Genomic DNA, 19,920 nt, shown 5'->3' with positions numbered 1-19,920 from the left:
AGATAATAACAAGCATCCTTATTTCTGGCCACAGCTATTTTTTTACTACAAAAACAATGTTATATTCAGTGTGGCAAAACTGGCTTAATACTGATATTTCAGTGAAAATGATCCAACAAACAGCCAATTGGATTACAAAGTCAAACCACACAGCTGGATGGAAGATGTTGGCAAATCAATTCATTCTGCAGCGCAAGATTGTGCATCTTGAATTCCTCTTCTAGGGGACAAAAGTAGCACAAGCCACTGAGGGCCAAGTACCCTTTTCTAGGGGCATCTCATTATTAACACTATACAGAAAAAGGAAGGGCATTTATTTTTATGATCCTTCTAGTCATGTATGAGAAAATTGGGGCCCATCTTATTTTGCCCCATTTACTTTGGGGAATAGGTCATATTTAAAAAGGTATTGAGAGAAAGATTGAAGGTGGCTATCAGTGCTTTATTGTGCATTATTCTATAATGTCATTGTTAAAAACATTTAAGTGTTTGTCTGGATTATAAATTATTTGCAATAAATCTATTGGGGCAGGGTTTTTCTAGTACACACCAGTTACACTGTGCCACTGCAACTAGGTTCATTTCGGCTTTGTGTTGCTGGAATGGGGTACAGAGCTTTCCAGTGATTCTGATGTGATGCATTTCCCCCATTTTTTTTTAAGTGGCTGGTGGGTATATGCTTTCTGCTTGTCTCTTCCTGCATATCAGGGATGGAAACTTGGATAGTTCATCAACAATGTTCCCATTCAAACTTTGCCTTAGAAATATTATTAAAATAATGAAACCAGCACATTAAAGAATACTTTTGTTTTTTTATTAAACTTCTAACACAGAAATGCATTTTTACATAACTAGCTTTAAACAAATATTCAAAACCACATATACAATGTAAGAGGAGCCAACTAAAAGCATTACAGATTGAGTATAATACATTTCAAATTACATTACATAACAAAAACATGTGAGCGATCATATTGCACCAATCTGTCATCTATACGTTGGCACGTATATAACAGTTTCCAATATGAGCACATCTTCCAAATGAGCCACAGTATTACAGTTACACAAGCCACCCATACACACACACAGGCACGAAGCCGACACCATAGCTCCTGTTCCACCCTCTGTTCAGGGCAGTTGCTTAGCTGTAGAACCTATTATTTCAAGTATTGAAGTTTGGTGCAGGCATCATTGTCGGGAGCCCATCAGCAACAAAGCAAAACCTAATAATTAGGACAGCATTGTCTAAGATATTTACCCACCTAGAAAGTATCTCTGAATAACAGGTAGAAGGAGTGCTGTGTGCTTCCACCTCACTATGTACCCAGTGAGTAATGCCATTCCATTTCTAAAAGTAGTGACATAAAATGCACATTGCCCACGTTCACCTATCACCCACATGTCCACTTTATATAAAGCTTTACATTTCCCATCTACTGGATTGCTCTAAAAATTATTTTAGATTTTGGGGGGAAAAACTTGAAAACTTTTTGTTTAAAATATGGATTAAGGAATTAAAATGGGTTCAGGTAGATTAATCATAAGATGTAATAATTATCATGAGATACAATCTAAAGCACTTCAGAGTTCACATGTTGCCACATAAATATGGCACTAGTACAACACTACATGCTATTTTCTAAGCTACCCTGCTTTTCATCATCTGGAATGCCTTTGCATGATCTGAAGCAGCAGCCAAGCTGTATGAAGTTTGCAGTCAAATCCAGCCTTGTCAGAAAAGAAAGATAAATCATCCCTGCCAAGCTGACAGTACAGGAACTGATTTATCCTGTCTTTTTCTGATTCATACTTATTATAAAATCCCAGGTAGCTAGATGTTAGCATCAGTAAAAACTGCTGCCGTTTTGTTCATTGGTGTGCTGTTGCATGTAGAACATCAAATCTTGTGGCATTTAATGATTTATTTCTTTATATCTGGCACATAAATTAGCTATGAAATATGAACAGCAGCAAGGTAATTTATGAATATTGAGTTTCACTATGCAGTATGTCACCTAAAAATATAGCGAGAACTCCCTAGAAACGTCTTTTCCTGCTCCAAGCAACCTGTAGTCAGAACACCTGAAAGATTCAAAAATACTGAATGCAATGCCCCCAGTCTCAAAAAATTCTAAACCTTTCCCCTTAAAAATGAAGGGAAAATTTCTCCAGTGCAGTCCGTGATATTTGAAAAACATGCCTGAGTCAATGAACCAAACCCCACATTTCCACATGCAAATAGTTAGCTAGGTCTAAATGAAACCTGAACCCGCAAATTGGACGTTATGCACACAACTGCCCATTTGCATGTGTAAATATAATGCTATCCATGCCCAGATGAAGCAGCTCATTTTAAAAATGACCACAACTGTAGTTTTAGTATTTACTAATTTCCTAATGCACTTTCAGAAATTAGTCTGTGTAAGTGGCAAAAACTAGGCTGGGGTCTATACTTGTCCTTGTATCTTTCATAAGTGAAATGGGTTAGCATTGGCAATGAATTAGAAATGTAGCAACACATGCAAGATACTCTTCAGAGGCTTGGTAGCGGAAGTCTTAATAGCCTGTTTGCAATATCTGGGGAAAAGTTGCTATGGAAGTGCCTGAAACCATGTAGTTTTGTGAAAGTCAGGAATATTTTAGTTTGGAAAAAACCAAACACTATTTCAGCTGGTATCTGTTATCTACTGGAAAATGTTTAAACAATATGGAAGGTAGGTGCACAGGTTTAAACTAAATGCAGATCTCATAAAATGTTCACTTGCAGTACAGCCACTAAAAAGAGATGCTTTCCTTGGATAGATACTCGTAATCTTCAAGTGAAGTCAGGGTGCAACATGAGAATGTAGGAGAAAGGATGTAAACAATATAGCCCAATGCAAAGGCTCAATTTGAAAGAAGCACATAGTTTTCCAGTACAACAGCTACTGAGATTCTAACAGCAAGCCTGTAAATGGGTAAATAATGCCCATGACATTCAACAAAATTCATTGCTTCTACCTGGCTTTGCTCTAAATATTGCAGTGTTTGCCCCTAATAAAATGTTTCCATATTTACAGGAGTGGGAAAATTCTGACTAAAATGTTTGCTGCATATTCAATGGATATCACACCCATAAAAACTGTACATATTTTTCCTACAACAGCTGTGTCAGGTATAAAAGAAACACATACAAAAATCCACAGTTTAAAGAACCTCAGTTTGTCTGTGTCAATCTGGCACCTTTTGTAAGCACTATGCTCACTTTAAATCCAAGATCTTTTCTGATACTTTTATAACCACTAAATGTGCAGAGACTGAGAAAGAGCAAGTTCACTTCAAGACTTATTCACTCATCCATATAGTTCTTAGTCTACTGTGCTATTCATATACATTGATTAGTATCCCTAGAAGTCAGCTGGATACCACAATTAGGCAAGCAAAGCTTGCTACTAGTAAATTGTACAATGTACTTTAGATCCAATTACACAGTAATGACTGAGTTGCAGATAGTTACTGGCAGCTAAAACTGCCTCGAATGGCTTTCCCTGAGGCAAAGCCAATGGCATCAGAAAAAAAATAAAAATTGTCCCAGAACATTTAAACCCATACTTCCCATCCCTGAGGTCGTAATACTCAAATCAATACTTTGATGGAAAAAAGTTCATCACACAAATCTTTATAGCACTTTTAAAATGCAATTATAACTGTTAGTTTTAAAAAACAACTGCATCTTAGAACTCCAGAATCTAATCCATTTTAATAGAGTTCACTGTGGGCTCAGAAATGTGTTATGGGTATTGTTACTTCAGGCTCATTTACTCTACATACACCTCCAGATGTGTTCATTCTAAATGGTGAAACAGTGTTCTGGAACTAGGGATGCTGGGGATGCGGTAGCTTCCCCTGGCTTGAAGTGGTTTCCATCATATAAAAGGTTTAGAGTTTTGTTCAATGGCTTTCAGCACTCCCACTCTAAAAATTGTTCCAACGCCACTGTGGTGAGATTCTGGCTACATTAGCAATGCGGTTCAGGGGCGGGGAAGGGGTTTTTTCCTACTTCAAAGATCTAGCTGAATTCTTGGGAGTGGGAAAAGCTCAGAAGAAACACCTGCCCACTGGAAGAATTTGTAGCTCTCCATGTGGTGGGGGAATGCACAAGAAGAATGTTACAGGCACAGAGCACTGGCCCTAACTAGAGATGTTTTTGTAGCAACTTTAGATCCTCAGACTGAAAATATTAAAGGCCAGTTTTTGAACATAATATTGTCAGCATTCTTGCCATAAAGTTTTTAAAGCTAATTGAAACTCCCTGCTCTTTTGCAATAAAAGCTTTTATTGAGAATTATATTTAGCTGTTTGGGACATTTAAAAGAAAAAAAAACCACCCACAACCCACCCCATTGTGCTTGAAGGAAAAAATAACTTAAAATATTTTAAGTTAACTTCCTTTAAATAAAAAACAAGACCAAAAAATGTAAACAAGAATTGGCAAGTTAACTGTAGTTATACTTTCCTGGAGTTCCTTTCCAAAAAAGAAACCTACAAGCAAAATCCAGTCCTGGACTAGGAAAGTTGGGTAACAAGACTGTTCATTGGTCAACGCAAAAATTTATAATCAAAGTCATCACGCTAATATATTGCACTTTAACAAAAACTAGGTGAACAGAAAAATCAAGTATGATCCAATGTTTGCAGAGGAACCCTAACTCCCAGCCACAAAGCATAAAGTCAAATGAAATTATCATTAATGTTGCTCAGCTTCATGACACAATTGTCATGCCAGATATGACAGCTAAGATATCCTGTGCCAAAAGATATCCCAACATTTGAAAGGAAAAAAAAAATCAGAGTCCTGAACGAAAGTCAGAAATGCAAATGTCAGTTCATTAAGTCTTATCTAAATATCAGTAATAAGGTATTTAAGGCAATGCCAGCCATTACCAAGACACCATCACTACAAAAAGCTGAGCGAGACAACACAGGAAAGTCTTCCAACAAACATATAAAGCAGAAGTGACCTTTCATGCTGTATGGAGCAGCCTTCATACCTAGGCATCTCGATACCAAATCTTGCCATTAACTTACAGTGAACCCAATAGTCCTAACATATCAACCCTGCTTTAGCCACCTGAAGTGCTTGAACAGAAAGCCAGACCACAAATTACTGGGCTCAGTTCTTCCATAGTCTGTGAAAACAAGCACAGTTTACATACAGCAAATGATGGGCACACGCATAGGTGACAACCCATATTCCATATAGTACATTTCCATAGAATACACACCAGAGGTGCAAAGGTCATCTGCACCAACCACAAGCCTACTGGCAATTCTGCAGTGGAGCCTAAGTTCAGTAAGATTCTAACAGCATATAAGGGAATGCTCTGGCCTAAGAGTGATCAGTCCGAGCGGCAGTGTAAGGTATTATACAAAATAAACAAAATCAATAATTGATATACCATATGGGATTACACTTCTGCTGTGTCCATCTCCCCTGGGGGAAAGATATAGCTTCTTCTGAAACTGTCTAAAATAGGCCTGACAGTCCCCTCAGCACCAGTTGATATTGAAGAATGCTGTGGGGTTTGCCAAAATGTCTTTTCCATTATCCTAGACCACTATTTGTCCATGTCAGTGCTAGAGTTACCTTTGATTGTCACTTAGCACCACTTCCTGGCTCTGTATTTTCCTTGGAAGCCAAGCCTGCCTTATGGCAATTGGGATGGCACACAAGGACTGTGTGGCTATTGGATAATCTACCTGTAGCTCACAGGACATACTGCTTCTGGCAGCCTGCACATTGGGATTATATTTAAATGCCTGCTGCAGCCCATGAGCTAGCACGTGAGCAGGTTATCTTCCATGGCCTTGTATGTGCCTATTCCAATGCTGTTTGGTGCTGATACTGTTATAGGCACAAAAATTGCTTCAGCATGAAAGACTGTGCCTCAGTCTCTGTTCACTTACACTTGCCAGCTACTAATGTGTACACTCTGCTAGTCGCTGAACACCATGTATACTTCACTGCCTGCTCTTGGCATCTTACTGACTGAAGAATCATGGCTGTATATTACAACATTACTAGCCATAAACTGGCCTGTCTACATTGGAATTACACTCATTCTATGCTATAGCTGCAGAAGTGACCCCACTGCATTTAGTAGCACCAGAGTAAATTCATTAGTCTGATTTTACTTGCTCTTATTCTGTTTCATTAATGCTTTAATGGAAGCTGACTCCTCCAGCGCCCAGCTCTAGTTCTTAGCTAGTTGTCCTACTCACTTCTAATCACAGGAACTGAACAAGATCAAATGTCTTATACCTATCTCTTAAGACCATTCCAACCCTATATAATACTCAAATCAGTAAGGAAAGATCATTGGATACAATGTTTGACGCAGACAGTTCACAAACCACGACATCTGTTAGCTGGAATGTCTGCTTCATAAATATATACCACCTGTTTTCGTTGTATTCTTATTGACCAAAGCTAGACTAGGTCCCAATAAAATGGCTCTGTTTGCACTGGAAATTATGAAGAAAGAAAGAAAGAAAGAAAGAAAGAAAGAAAGAAAGAAAGAAAGAAAGAAAGAAAGAAAAGTTCATCTAAGTCTGTGTCCATTAAAACAAATAATAAAAGAAATTTCATTGAAGTTACAAAATTAAAAAAATTCTACTGGTTCCAGTTAAAATAAACTTATGCCACATTTTGTATACAAAATATGTATAGACTAGTTACAGGCCTCAAGATTAAATATATCTGATGACATGTAAGGCCAAAATGGAGTTTATAATGGAAATGCTTTCAAAACCTTTATTCTACTGTCTATAATTATTTGGTGCCCTGTTTTGAAGTTATTTCTCAAGCGCAACTCCTGCTAATATCAGCTGAGCCCTTAACTGATTGTGTCAAATCAGATATATATTTATATCAGACCATTGTAAATGGATTTTGTGACTAGGTATTAGTAAAAGATATTACTTGATCTGCACAAATCAAAATAAAATATTTGGAAATCTCTGTGCATAGAGTAAATTATTTCTATGTATTTACAAAAATATAGCATAGACATTTTCATTTTTCTAGTAGCATTATTGTTAGTATTTAGACGTTTGTTCATTAAATATAATTTGAATACATGAATTATAGAAATATATACACATATACAGTAGATACTATGCGCTTTTGGAACTGCACATATACGTAAGCTATGTTGCAGTCAATATTTTGGTTGCATAAGTAGTGTTAGGTATTTAAAATATATAGAAATACGATTTTACATTTATTTCAGAAAAATGCTACAATGTTGCATGTTTACACAGATAAAATTTATCTTAGCATCTTGTCAACATTTATAAACATTTACAGTCCTATAGTAACAATATTTAGATGTGAATGAGGGATTCCATATATACACACAAACCGGTATTAAAAATATGCAAATAATCTGTTTTTTCATTTTCTGTAAAACTAGCTAATAAAAACCAGATCTTTCCTGAGCCTATTCTCTCTACACTATATTAGAAGTTAAGGCGGAAGTAGCTACATAATCTCTTTAGGAATTTATATGGCCCTTATCTTAGAATTATACATTGCTGTGCTCAGACTGTAAGTTGTTTGCAGTAGGCACCGTAGTTGTGTGTTTGAACAATGCTTAGTACAGTGAGACACCGATCCTTGACTGGGGACTTTTGGCACCACATTATCTAGAGGCAATGCAGTAATGAATATGTGCATGTTATTTATAATTGACATTAACCTCTACATACTTCCTCTCCTGGTTAGTGCACTCTAAGTGATCATAATGTAGGGCTGAAAGCAACCTCAAGAGGTCATCTAATCCAGCCCCCTGCACTGAGGTAGTATCACAGAACAGATTAAGATTTTGCAGCTGCTAGTCACGGCTTGCAATATAAGGCGATTCTTCATTGCCTGTATCCATGTAATCATTTACCTCTGTGCAAAGCAAGTGTAAAGCACTGCTGTTCTGATCTGGTAGTGATTTATACAGACTTTGCATCAGTGTAAACAAAAAACACATGGTGCTCAGGCCCTAATGGCCTCTTCTAGAAGGGTGAGATTCTTACACCCTGTCTAGCTCCTGCATGCTAGGTGAAAGAAGCTCTACAAGCCCTGGATCTGAATAGGGGAGAATATCCCCAGTGCATGAATTTAGTAAGACAGCCTCCGGCTGTTATATGAGAACCCCTTCACAAGGTCCTGACAGACGGCGGGAGGCTAGGGATGGGAGGGGCATGTCGGGTGGACCTGCAGCATGCAGCACTGCAGAAATTCTGGGTGACACTGGTACCCATAGGCAGCTGTAGGCAGGCTGCTGTATCTTAAACATTCCTCCAGGACCATTTCAGCCCCCAGAGAAATCTGGAATAGAGTGGGTGCAAAGGTGGCTTACCATCACTGTGGTCCCTCCTTTCCCTAGGCTGCGAGCTATATGCTGTGCCTTTATGGGATGCAACTCAGTATCTCCCTTGAAGTCTCTATGCTGAAAAAACTTTCATTCATTGACTTCAGTGGGAGTTCTGCCTGCAGAGGGAATACCAGACAAAGCCAGAAAAGACCAACACTAGAAAGAAAAAACACATCCCATCTTCCTAGCAAGAGATGTTTTGATAGTAGCTGGTTGGTCAAGAGATTTGAAGGTCCTGATTCTTATCCACACTAGTAATAGTATGATGCAAATCCTTACCACAATACTAGTTCCATTCCTTTAAATGGGTGCAGGATTGGGCCCTAAATGAGAAAAGTTACAACATAGGTTTACCATGCTACTTGAGAGGATCTTTCTTGAAGGACTTGAAGATGACATCTTAGAAAAGGTCAAAATCAGCATTCCAAGGATTTCTTTATATTGTCTAGTTCCTATGCTTTGTGCAGTCATACCCATTGCTTCAGGACCCAATACATGTCTTTAGTTCTGACTTTTTGTAACTCAATGGATGTCTGATTAAAATGTTTTGTATTAACATTGTATATATTCATAGAATAGAATAATTAATTAGAATAATAAGCACCTGTGTGCCATTTTAAAAATTATACTATTTCACAAATTATTTTTCTTCTTTTAAATCTACAATTGCAGGAAATTAAATGATTTCTCTTAGGACAAAGTAACTGCTTGTGCAAAACTAATGCTACTGAAAAGTGATGGTTGAAACAGGCTTTCAACACTTCTAAATTTCAATCTCTGTAATATGAAAATAATACTATAGTAAACTTAAAGGGACCCAGTCAACTTAAAAATCCATCTGAAAATATTTGTCCATTGTAGTTTCAAACAATACTTAAGGTTATTATAACAAAAAACAGAGGAAAAATATTGTCCTCTTATTTACTTTGTTCATTTGAATGCACTTAGAGGAAACAGTAACACTAACTGCACAGAATCTAGTCAATGACTGCATCTTCCCTGTTTATGTGAGTCTTTCACACAAACACAGGAGAAAAAACCACACAAACAGGAAACTGTGATTGCAAAACCACAAAAATTAGCAGGAGATCTCAGAAGCATGTGCAGTGAACAGACTTTAAACCTCTTCTTCTTTAAAATTGGTTACTTCAAGTTGACAGCAGCTCTTTAACTGCAGAAGTTTCCACAGTTCTAGTGTTTCCCTCAATATTTATAATTTAAAAGATTTACGTCTGTTTCATGAAGGTTTTGAAGAAACAATTTATCTTCTAATAGGCAACAGTTTTAAAAATAGTGTGTTAAATATTTAATTAAGTTTTTTTTCTAACATATTAACTGTAACATCTTATCCTAAGGCTGGAGTAGTCTTTGAAATATAGAACCATTTTCTTGGTCATTTAAAATATTTCAGTGTTCACCTACTGTGTAAAGTATTAATAGGAAAGGGCAAGCAAAGTCACAACTGAGCCAAACCTTAACCCAAACCACAAACTGAAAAAACAAAACAAAACACCAAACCGTTTTGATTCTGAACCAAGTTTTTCCTTCAATTTTTGCAACCCAATTTCCTCCCTAATTTCTAGTTTCAGTTGAAACTGGGAACCAGGAAGTAGGTTTTGTATGAGAAAGAACATCATTTGTAGAGATTTCAAGGCCTAAGAACTCAGTATGTGTTTAAGAAAACATCCCGCAGTTTGTATAGATTTCCAGTTCAACATTCCAAACCTTCTCTAATTCAAAGAGAAAGAACAATGTTGACCCAAACTTTTAGCTAAGGAGCTTTACCTTGCTAGGTTCTTCATGAGCAGGGTGCAGGAAACACTGTTCACAGTATATCTGATTTTAAAAATTTCTGGAACAAATGTTCATTGACAATGCAGTAAAATCCCCAATTTGAAGAACCAAAGGTTTGCTAAAAAAATAATATTAGAAAAGGGAAATAAGATTTTTCATTTTTTTCTACTTTTCCCCACTCTCCCAGAGAGACGAGATGCTCTGTGGCTTCTGTTATTTTACAGCACAGAGCAGATGTACTTTCTACATACGAACTCCTTGTACAAAAGTTTGAGAATGTAAAAAAAAAAATTACAGCTCTAGTAACCAAGTCTTTTTCAGGCTTCATTGTAACTGTGACTTGTTCTTGTAATTCTCTGAACTTCCAGTGGGGGGGGGAAACCTGCCCACCCCAATGACCCAAGCAAAAATGGGGCACTCAGGCAACACTTCTTCTTTAAGATGTAAGTGATCACGATTTCAAGTCATTTTCTGTTGGGACAACTTCCAGGATGATTTGCAATGTTTCAGTTACCCTGTCTGCAAAGATAAAAGTAAAGAAACTGGAGATATGTGGGAAGCAATCAAGGCAGATTTTCCTAGAAGAGCTGTTCAGCTCACCAATGATATGTGTTCATAACTATTTAGATGTACCTGTCATAGCACCATAAAATGTCTTATTTAAAGAGCCCTACAACTGTGTTCCCTTTCTAACCACATTTTGCTCAGCTCTGTGCCAAAAAGGGACAATTACTAGGTATAGAAGGGTTCTTATTGTTGGAGAGACCCCTGTTTAGACATTAACTCTAGAAAGTTAATTCTCTACACAGTTGTTCAGCTCAAAACAAACAAAGTTAATGTTGCAATAAAGGCCCAAATATGCTGAACTATGCACTCATATTCTGTGTCAGAATCTGCTTGACCAAAATAAACTCTGCACTGTAATGCCTCTGCACTTGTTTTAAACATGTTACAAGTTAGAAACAATTTCATATTCTCCTTTGCTATTATTAAAGAGAAGAGTCAGGGATTAGTGGGATTTGTCCTTTGAGTGGTTTGCCTGTTGATTCATATGCGGGCACCAAATCATATAAATTAAATACCAAGGAAAGATTCACTTCTTCAAAGTTTCTTCAACTAAAAGGCGTCCTTGCCGCTCGAGGGCCTGATTCTCCACTGCCCAGCACCTTGTGTAGTCATTTACACCAGTGCAAAGTGAGGGCAATATGGGGGGTAAAACACTACCATTCTAATTTATTAGTGTTTTATACTCACCTTGCATTGGTAAATGACACAAGGTGCAAGACAATGGAGGATCTCTCTCTCTCTCTCTCTCTCTATGTGGCTCTTCTTCTCTTCCCTTCTATTTGGGGGGCAGAGGTTGAATACAATATTTAAGGTGAGGAGTTTTTTCTGAAGAAATACTTTGCATTGTACTCTGGCTTACAAGAGGAGGGCTAGCTCAGTGGTTTGAGCTTTGGCCTGCCAAGCCTATGATTGTGAGTTCAATCCTTGAGGGGATCATTTATGAAACTGGTGTGAAAAAACCAAAGAATTGTCTGGGGATTTGTTCTGCTTTTTGCAGGGGGTTGGACTGCATGATCTCCTGGGGTCCCTTCCAACCCTGAAATTCTATGGAAGTGAGAAGCTGCAAGCACTGAAACACCCATGATACTTGTGTGCTTTAAGCAGTGGCTGGAGATACTGGGCCTGATTCTCAAATACACTAAGACCTTCTTTATATCACTCTAGCACCACAAGTTATATTTGTATCCATTGTAAAGCCCTTTTTATGCTTCCAGGGCAGTTTAAAGGACACTCAGCATAAATGAAAGTCAGGTGGACCTCCTTCATAGGATCTTTGAGTTATCAATAACCACAGAGTAAAGACTGGGAATGGAAAAGAAACCTCTCAGTAAAAGCAGTGATTTACTGAACATGTAGACGACAGGACAAGCGACCTGCTACTGCTGCTGTCTAGCATAAGGCGGAGATGAGTTCCTGTGAGCCCAACCTCATTAACTCAACACGGAGAGCTGCACTGAACATATCATGCTACACTTTGAATGGGTAAGTGGCACCCTCTGATGTCTGGAAATAGCAGTTAAAGAAATGGATGGATTTTATATGTATAGCATATCTCTACCCTGATATGGGCTCAGCCCTCAACATTCAGAGCCACTGCTGAATTTTAAACTCCTCAAAGGTTGAGGGATGCTTAGCACATTATGAAGAGACAGGTCACTGGTAAACATGGATCCAGATTTAGGCTGTGTAACACCCCGAAATTTGTGTGTTTTGGCTCAGGTCCACCTCTGATTTCTGTTACATTCTTTTCATTATTGATCTACTTTTGTAGGGTGCCGCTTTGCTTGGATCTTTGGTTTCAAGTTAATTCTGTAAAAGGTGAGAAAACAGCCAGGTACAAATATGATTTGCCTGAGCACACTGGGTTTAACTATGTCTCACAGGTGTCTAATACTAGCGAAATATTAACTGCCTGGTGCAATATTAAAAGCCATTTGGGATGAGTGGGCGGGGGGAGTGAACTCAAATATGTCTCTGGCTACCTGCATTGGCCAGGCATATTAACGTCACAGTAAGTGAAGTTATTTTTATGAAATATGGTAACTTGATAAGTAAGATGAATGCTCATGTTGCAGTCTATGTGGGAGATAAGCTAAATGCATTATTCAGCTCTCAGAGAAGCATCCTAAATAGACTTATCCTGAAACAGTACATGTGAAAAATGCTCTTTGGTCTCTACACTGCAGCAGTATCAATTCCTGCAAAGTAATATCATTTTTAAAAAATGACTCCAGGGATATTTCTTACTGCCTACTCTGAAACAAAGCAGTTTATTTAATGAGTGGGTTATCATCTCCTCCCCACCTCATAACTGTCAGCATCAGTTTTCTCTAACTACTATTGTTACTATAGGAATAACACAGGGAAACTGAACAAGCTATTTCCCCCATATTGACAGGTGCCTGATGCTTTCCCGTCTGAGCCAGTAGTGTGTGTCTGTATGTGTTACACAGGCATCTGGCTTGATTTCCTGCATGAGGATCCGGTGTTCTCCAAAGAGCTAGAAGAATCAGCCACACTGTCACAGCTGGCAGAAAAAGCTTAATGTATATCCAATCTCTCCTAAAGAGAATATTTTCCTTTCACCTGAGTAATGTAGTTCAACACTGGCATCCTGTGGCCACAGAGTTTCAAGTAACTATGTTGCAAATCCTCAGGGCTTCTCACCAAAAAATGCAAACAAATATTGTTGATTTATTAAGAAAATATTTTCTAGTTCCAAAACGTCAAGCCAAAGAAATCATAAACGAATGTGGACATCTCCTACTCAGAATAGGGCTGGTTAATTGCTGCTGGGAGGCACAAACTGGCTTGGCATTGGCAGAAGTACATGCTGCATGCATGCAAGGCTCTTGTGCTACTTTATTAGGACAAGCTCATTTTAAAGGTCCAGTAAAGCCCAGTGGTGTGGAGTTGGGGAGAGCCCTAGATTTTTTAATTTTAAATAAACTGTAGTGGGAAAGCCAACTTCTATTGAAATCACTGACTTTCACAAAGTGTCTGCAGCATAAGGCAGGCTTTTCACCCAATGTTGTTTAACAAGTTACCCACCATTTCTCAAATCTCTTAGGAGATCTTGTTTATATTTCTGTCTGCACTGAAAACTGTCTCATGATAAAACCTCACAAAATAGGGCTGAGTAACAAAAATAAAAAGAAGTGGGACAGCTTTTTTTTTTAATTAACTGTACTGTTTTTTCCTCTCTAATCAAAACTTCAGACATCTCTTCCCTAACACATCAAAAGTTGCACAAGTTTTTGAAAAAAATTCCAGAAATAGTATATAAACAATTTTCCTCAATTAAATTCAAATGTAAAAAAAATTACAGCTAAGTTACTTCAGGAAAATTTGTTGGAAGTCATTCACAGAAAAGATGTAAACAACCATGATGACAATATGTCAACTATAGAGCATTTTATCTCATAACATTGCTTTTTAATAACCTTTAAGAATCATTTGATTCCAGCATGCCTTACCTGAAACAAAGTCCTATGTCGGCCCATAGGTGTTTGGTTTGAGTAGCGAGTGCAGAATCAGGCCTACATTCAGGCAGGGGCGGCTCTAGCTTTTTTGCTGTCCCAAGCACGGCTGTCAGGCAGCTTTTGGCGGCGCGCCTGCAGGAAGTCCACTGGTCCCACGGTTTCGGCGTATCCGCTGCTGAATTGCCACCAAATTCGTGGGACCAGCAGACCTCCTGCAGGCAAGCTGCTGAAGGCTGCCTAACTGTCACCCTCACAGGGACCAGCAGGGTTCCTCCTGCAGCTTGCCACTCCAGGCACGTGCTTGGAGCACTGGTGCCTGGAGCTGCTGCTGCATTCAGGACAATGTTTTAGTTGTCAGAAGCTGTTGTCCTCTCAAGGAAACATTTAATCTATTAGAACAGGCAAATGACTGTAGGAAGAAGGCCAGTAACTTAACTGGGATCAGATACCTGTATGGTGGGCGTACAAGGGTTAAGTAATCTGAAATGTCTTGTTTAAAAAAATGCTTGTCTGTCTGATTGGTTTAAAGAATGAGTTTGCTGCAGACATGGCCATTTAATTAGCTGGAGTTTAGTTTAACTGGTGGAACAATGGTTACAACTTGAGTGAAAAGCAAGTGGCTCTGCTGTCCCTGGAACAGAGTGGTGACAAGAATCAAAAAGACTTTCCAGTTTGGGGATTATCACCTGTGGCTGACTCTTTAAAGGGAGTTGGGTCTCAGCCCCATCTGTGACATACTTAACTTGCCACCCAGGGGAAAATGGGTCATATGACTCAATCAGGCCTCTGGACCAGATAAGGAAGAAGCCTGGATAGTCAGATGCCAGAGGGGAGATGGAAAGAAAAGGAAGGCCTCCAGGAAAGAAGCAAGTCTTGGGAGTTGCTGCTCATTAGAGGGACTAAGAGGAAGAAATAGGAAAGAGCCTGGGAAGAGCTGAAAGCTGAGGTCTGTCAAGTTGTATGAGTTATTAAAATTGGACCAGACGATGAAAAAGAAGGGGATGGGCACAGTTTGAAATTCGCAAGAAGATTCTGGCTTTGTGTTTATGGTTGTACTTGTATAGCCTGGAAGGGGTGGCTGGAGGGCCAAATCACTGCAGCAGCCAAACTGAGCTGTGGAGTTTGAGAAATATTAACAAGGGGGAACTGAGGCACAATGATAAGGGCCACCCCATGCTATGAGATAGTGGTTTAGAAATGGAAACCTCATTACAAAGAGCGACTGAGAAGTTCGGAGAGAGAGGGAAGAGTCCCACATTAATGTGGACTTACCTAAGAGCCTTCTGAACCATCTTGGCTTCTTGTCCCATATGATAAAGAGGTAGTAGGCGGGGACACCAGTCAGGGTTATTGCGAAGCCTATTCCTGTATTGACAGGATCAGAGTAAAGCGACAGTGCAACCATGAAGAGGCAAGTGAAGGAAAACAAAGCTGGAATAAATAGCGGCACCTGAAACACAGGCCAAAAAAAAAAAAAAAAGGTTACTTTCCACTGACCTTGGTTATTGAATGACACTGGTATTTAATGTTCCATGAAATATAAATTGGATAAAACACAGCAGCACACTATGGTTCTGCAGAAATACTGGTCTTTTGGAACATGCCTTTGAAATGTGAGTAACTAAAGAATATAAATTAAATACAGTGTTATGCAGTAAGTTCTACAGCAGTCTCTTAATTACATACTAAAACACCACAGCACTTTACATCCTTTAAAATGTAAGGGTCGTAAATATGCTACATTACAAAAGTCCTTTCTCTAGCCCTCTATTAGACAAGCAGCACTAACTATAGTAAAGATTTCCTCTTTGATAATTATCTATTACACTCTATTTTAAAATAAAGCAAAGCGCTCAAGTTGCCAGCTGCCTTTTAAAATCATTAAGTACATACTGATATCCATCTTAAGGTACAAAACAAAATCTGGCTGGAGGAGCACAAGTTAATTGTCATTTGACCACAGAAAAATGATATTTGATAACATTAGGTAACTGACAGGTACTGAAGAAGTATTGTGCATCTGACAGCATGACTGATTATGTTATCAGTGTCATTCTGAAAACAGAAAAAATAGTAATTAATTCTCTCAACTTTTGAGGGTGATGCTGTAAACTGTCTTTTCACCTCTTTGAAGGAGGTGCCTGATGGTGCTGCTAACTAGATGCTTGGTGTAATGGAGAATTCTCAAAAGATGATCCTCTTGCCTTTAGACATTACCAATTCTTTATTGTACCCTGTCAAAGTGTTGTAAAACAGAAATCAGAGACATGTGCTAAGCTGCTGCCTTTCATTTATTTGCCTAAAAGAATGCAACAAAGCAAATTATTTTCTAAGTTAAGTTTCTTCCCCATATTTAAATATGGATAGGGATAGATTTTTGCTACTGTTACTCAGGCTAAGTAGTATCTTGCTATACAAGTAACCTCACTGGGAATATTCACACAGTAAGGTACTACTTAATATAAATAAGGGTGGCAGAATCAAGGCCAAATAATTGCTAGGCCAGATTGAGCAATTTTTATGGGTGCAATTTAGTGCTCAAAAATAACTGTGCCTGAAATTGTGGGCACAAATATCAGTAATTTAATATCTAATGACCTGTTTGTACCTGAAATTGGTGATTAATGCCAAATAAGGCTATGCAGAGAGATAAGGAAAAGAAAAATAAAAAAATATCCCCTTGATGTCTAATTACCAGTTTTTGTTCCTGACATTAATGCTGGTTGCAGAAATGTGGATGATGTTGTTTGGGCCTGCAAAACAGAGGCCAGATTGAGGCCCAGCTGCAATGCCCCCCAAATACTGGCAGTTTGAAATATACACCGTTGTATACAATTAGGAGGCATCTTCACATACTTTGTTAGATTACAGACCAGTCAGAACCTACTCCCTTACTTCCTCAACACGGTGTGAGTGTGAGCAAAATAGATCAGACACCTTCACTTTCACACATGAACCTAAATATAAATATACATCTGCTTCTCTCCAAACCTCAGCAACAGTGAACACGAAAAACTTCTTCTCTGGAGAGAAACGTGGCTAGATGAATATTTTTGCTCTTCATCAGAGATCTTGTAGAGAAACAAGCTGGGAATTCTAAAGTTAAACATTTAAACTACAGTAAAAGAATCAGTTCTGTTAACATCAGTTGCCTGCAAGCAGTTAACATTTTACTCCAGAACATCTATTCCCTTATCATCAGGCTGTGGACTAGGGGAGGGTTAAGTACAGGGAGAGAGACTTGTGTAAAAAACAGTCAGATTGCTGAAGTTACCTTGAAAGGACGAGGCATATCAGGACGTTTATATCTGAGATAAATCAGCCCAATAACTACTAGTCCAATAAAAAGCCACCTGGCAAAACTGAGGAAATTCAGGAGGCTGTACAGATCCCCAGTGAAGAGCATTATCATTGTTAGAGGGTGCTGCAAAAGAAATTCAGAGCATAAAAGAGACTTAATGCACCAACTTATTTTATTTATATCATCTTGTATTTACAATACGACTTTCGTCCCATAACTAATCACAAACTACACACATACTGCACCTCTGAAATGCAACCACCTCTCGAATGGAGAACAGCAGCTAATTGTCACACAGAAGGATGTACACAGCTGGGGAAGGGGAAATTTTGGTTAACACCAGGCCAAACCCCTACCCTTGTGAGAAGTGTCCTGAGATCTTTAATCTCTACATAGAGCACACAGGAGCTCAGGTTATGTCTAAACTAGACTTTTGCACTTTGGCAATCAATTAAACTTGCAGTTCCTAACATGTTTGTAAAGCCATGTGTGGAAACTCCACACACACATTTGTTCTAGGCTACAAACTTTAACCAGAGGGATCAGCCTAGGTTAAAGAATAAACATCCTGGATCAAATGGCTGGGGATTGTCCACACTCGCTTTTACAAGCATGTTAAGTATCACAATAATGCAAGACAAAAATGTCTAGTGAAAACCAGCTTTCAGTTTTTATGGTCTAATTCAAAAGGCACAGCCAATTTGTACTTTTTGGAATGAAGGGGTAGGTCAACCTTGCTACAGGCTATGTGTTTGCTGCCAAACAAAAAAAAGGGAAAAATCCCAGTGGAGACAGGCTGTGTAATTTTTACTGAGATGTAGCAAGGCAAGGTCAACCCTGGGTGGGAAGTAGGGGCATGCAGGGCTGGCCTTGCCTAGCTAAATTGTGATAAAAATACCTCTACCTTGTCTCCACTAGGATTTTACTGTGAGATAATTAACTTGTGCTAGGTCTTTTCTGCCAAAAATCTGTGTGTGTTGTTTTGTTTTTCAGTGGAAAAACTATCTGGGATTTGGACAGGGAGTGTAAATATTTCAAACACGGGGCTTACCCTACTGAGCACTCCCTTTGACTTCCAGTCTATTATGATTGCCAGAGTGCCCCAAATGTGCTAGTTTGTTTGTTTGTTCTTTACAAATAAGATACAGGATAAAATCTTCACCCCATTGAAATCAATGGGAATTCGGCCTTTGACTTCAATGGGGCCAGGATTTCACCCATAGACCCTGACCCCTTAAAATCTAACTTTAAGCATGATGCTGCAGTGCAGGGCAATCAATGGTGGAGGAGAAAAATGAAGACACAAAGAAGGCTACAAATAGGATCACATGGTTACTTAGGCTTGTTATATGCACATCTTGATATTAAGAGTTCTAGCCACAAATAAGCAAGCACGTAATAAGCAATAGCTTCCTTTCTTCACTTTGTTTTCTGAGCCTTGAGCATTGAATGTGCTCACTTTCCTTCTCTCCCCCAAACAAGCTCAGCCCTCTGCATAACATACAACAGGAAAACGCAGAAATGCTTAGGGTCAGGGCAGGAAATATCTTCATAACAACTGCACTTATATCTAAGATGGCATGAACAATAGGAAAGACTGCATAAAAGCCATCTTCATATAGAAGCATACTGCTTCTAGAAGGAAAAGTAGTGTGCGTAACTGCTACTAGCACAATAAAAGTGAACCCAGGAAAGTTGCATTGTGCCATATGCTAAACAGAAATGTAAGTGACACAAGAGTCAATAAAATATAAAATATGAAGCAAAACAAATGTAATAGTGCAGGGTAAAACAAATACATTAAAAACATTTTCCCCCTCTACCCTCAATTAGAGAATCCAATGTTCAAACTTGGGCACCTACATTTAGATGAACAAATTTAAAATTAAACATTTAGTGTATGGCTACACTGCAATTGGATGTGTGATTGCAGCACACGGAGACATACCTGAGCTAGCTTTAATCTCGTTAGTGCAGGTACTAATAACAGAGAAACTGTGGCAGCATGGGAGCCAGCACAATATATACCCAGCCTCACTAGTGGGCTTGTAATCAGGTAGCGAGCCCATCCTACTGAGCTCCATTGCTATTAGCACTTGTTCTAGCTAGACTAAAGTTAGCTTGAGTATATTATCACATGCTATAACCACACCTGTGTCTGACTGAAGTGCAGACAGACCCTTAAACCGATACATGCCATCCAAAGTAAGTATTTAGACACCCATTGTAAGTGTTGATCAGGGGTGGCTCCAGGCACCAGCACGCCAAGCACGTGACTGGGGCAGCAAGCCATGGGGGGGGGGCACTCTGCCAGTCACCGCGAGGGCAGCAGGCAGGTTGCCTTTGGCGGCATGCCTGCAGCGGGTCC

General features: G+C 38.9%; 1 protein-coding gene across 1 annotated transcript in view; it reads right to left on the bottom strand.

Annotated features, from left to right (window-relative positions):
• Positions 1–6,598: 6,598 nt before the first annotated feature.
• SLC7A11 (solute carrier family 7 member 11) overlaps positions 6,599–19,920 on the bottom strand; it is an 88,153-nt gene continuing 74,831 nt past the window's right edge. Inside the window, exons 10-12 of the mRNA XM_030564803.1 lie at positions 17,526–17,675; positions 15,524–15,701; positions 6,599–10,721 (exon numbers count right to left, since the gene is read on the bottom strand). Coding sequence (XP_030420663.1) covers positions 10,654–10,721; positions 15,524–15,701; positions 17,526–17,675 — 396 coding nt within the window. The 3' untranslated portion in view covers positions 6,599–10,653. The remainder of the gene's footprint in view (positions 10,722–15,523; positions 15,702–17,525; positions 17,676–19,920) is intronic.

This window comes from Gopherus evgoodei, chromosome 5 (genome assembly GCF_007399415.2).
Source record: "Gopherus evgoodei ecotype Sinaloan lineage chromosome 5, rGopEvg1_v1.p, whole genome shotgun sequence".
NCBI classification, from domain to species: Eukaryota; Metazoa; Chordata; order Testudines; family Testudinidae; genus Gopherus; species Gopherus evgoodei.
Note: the sequence above shows the minus strand (reverse complement) of the source record. Positions and strands in the feature narration are given on the sequence as shown.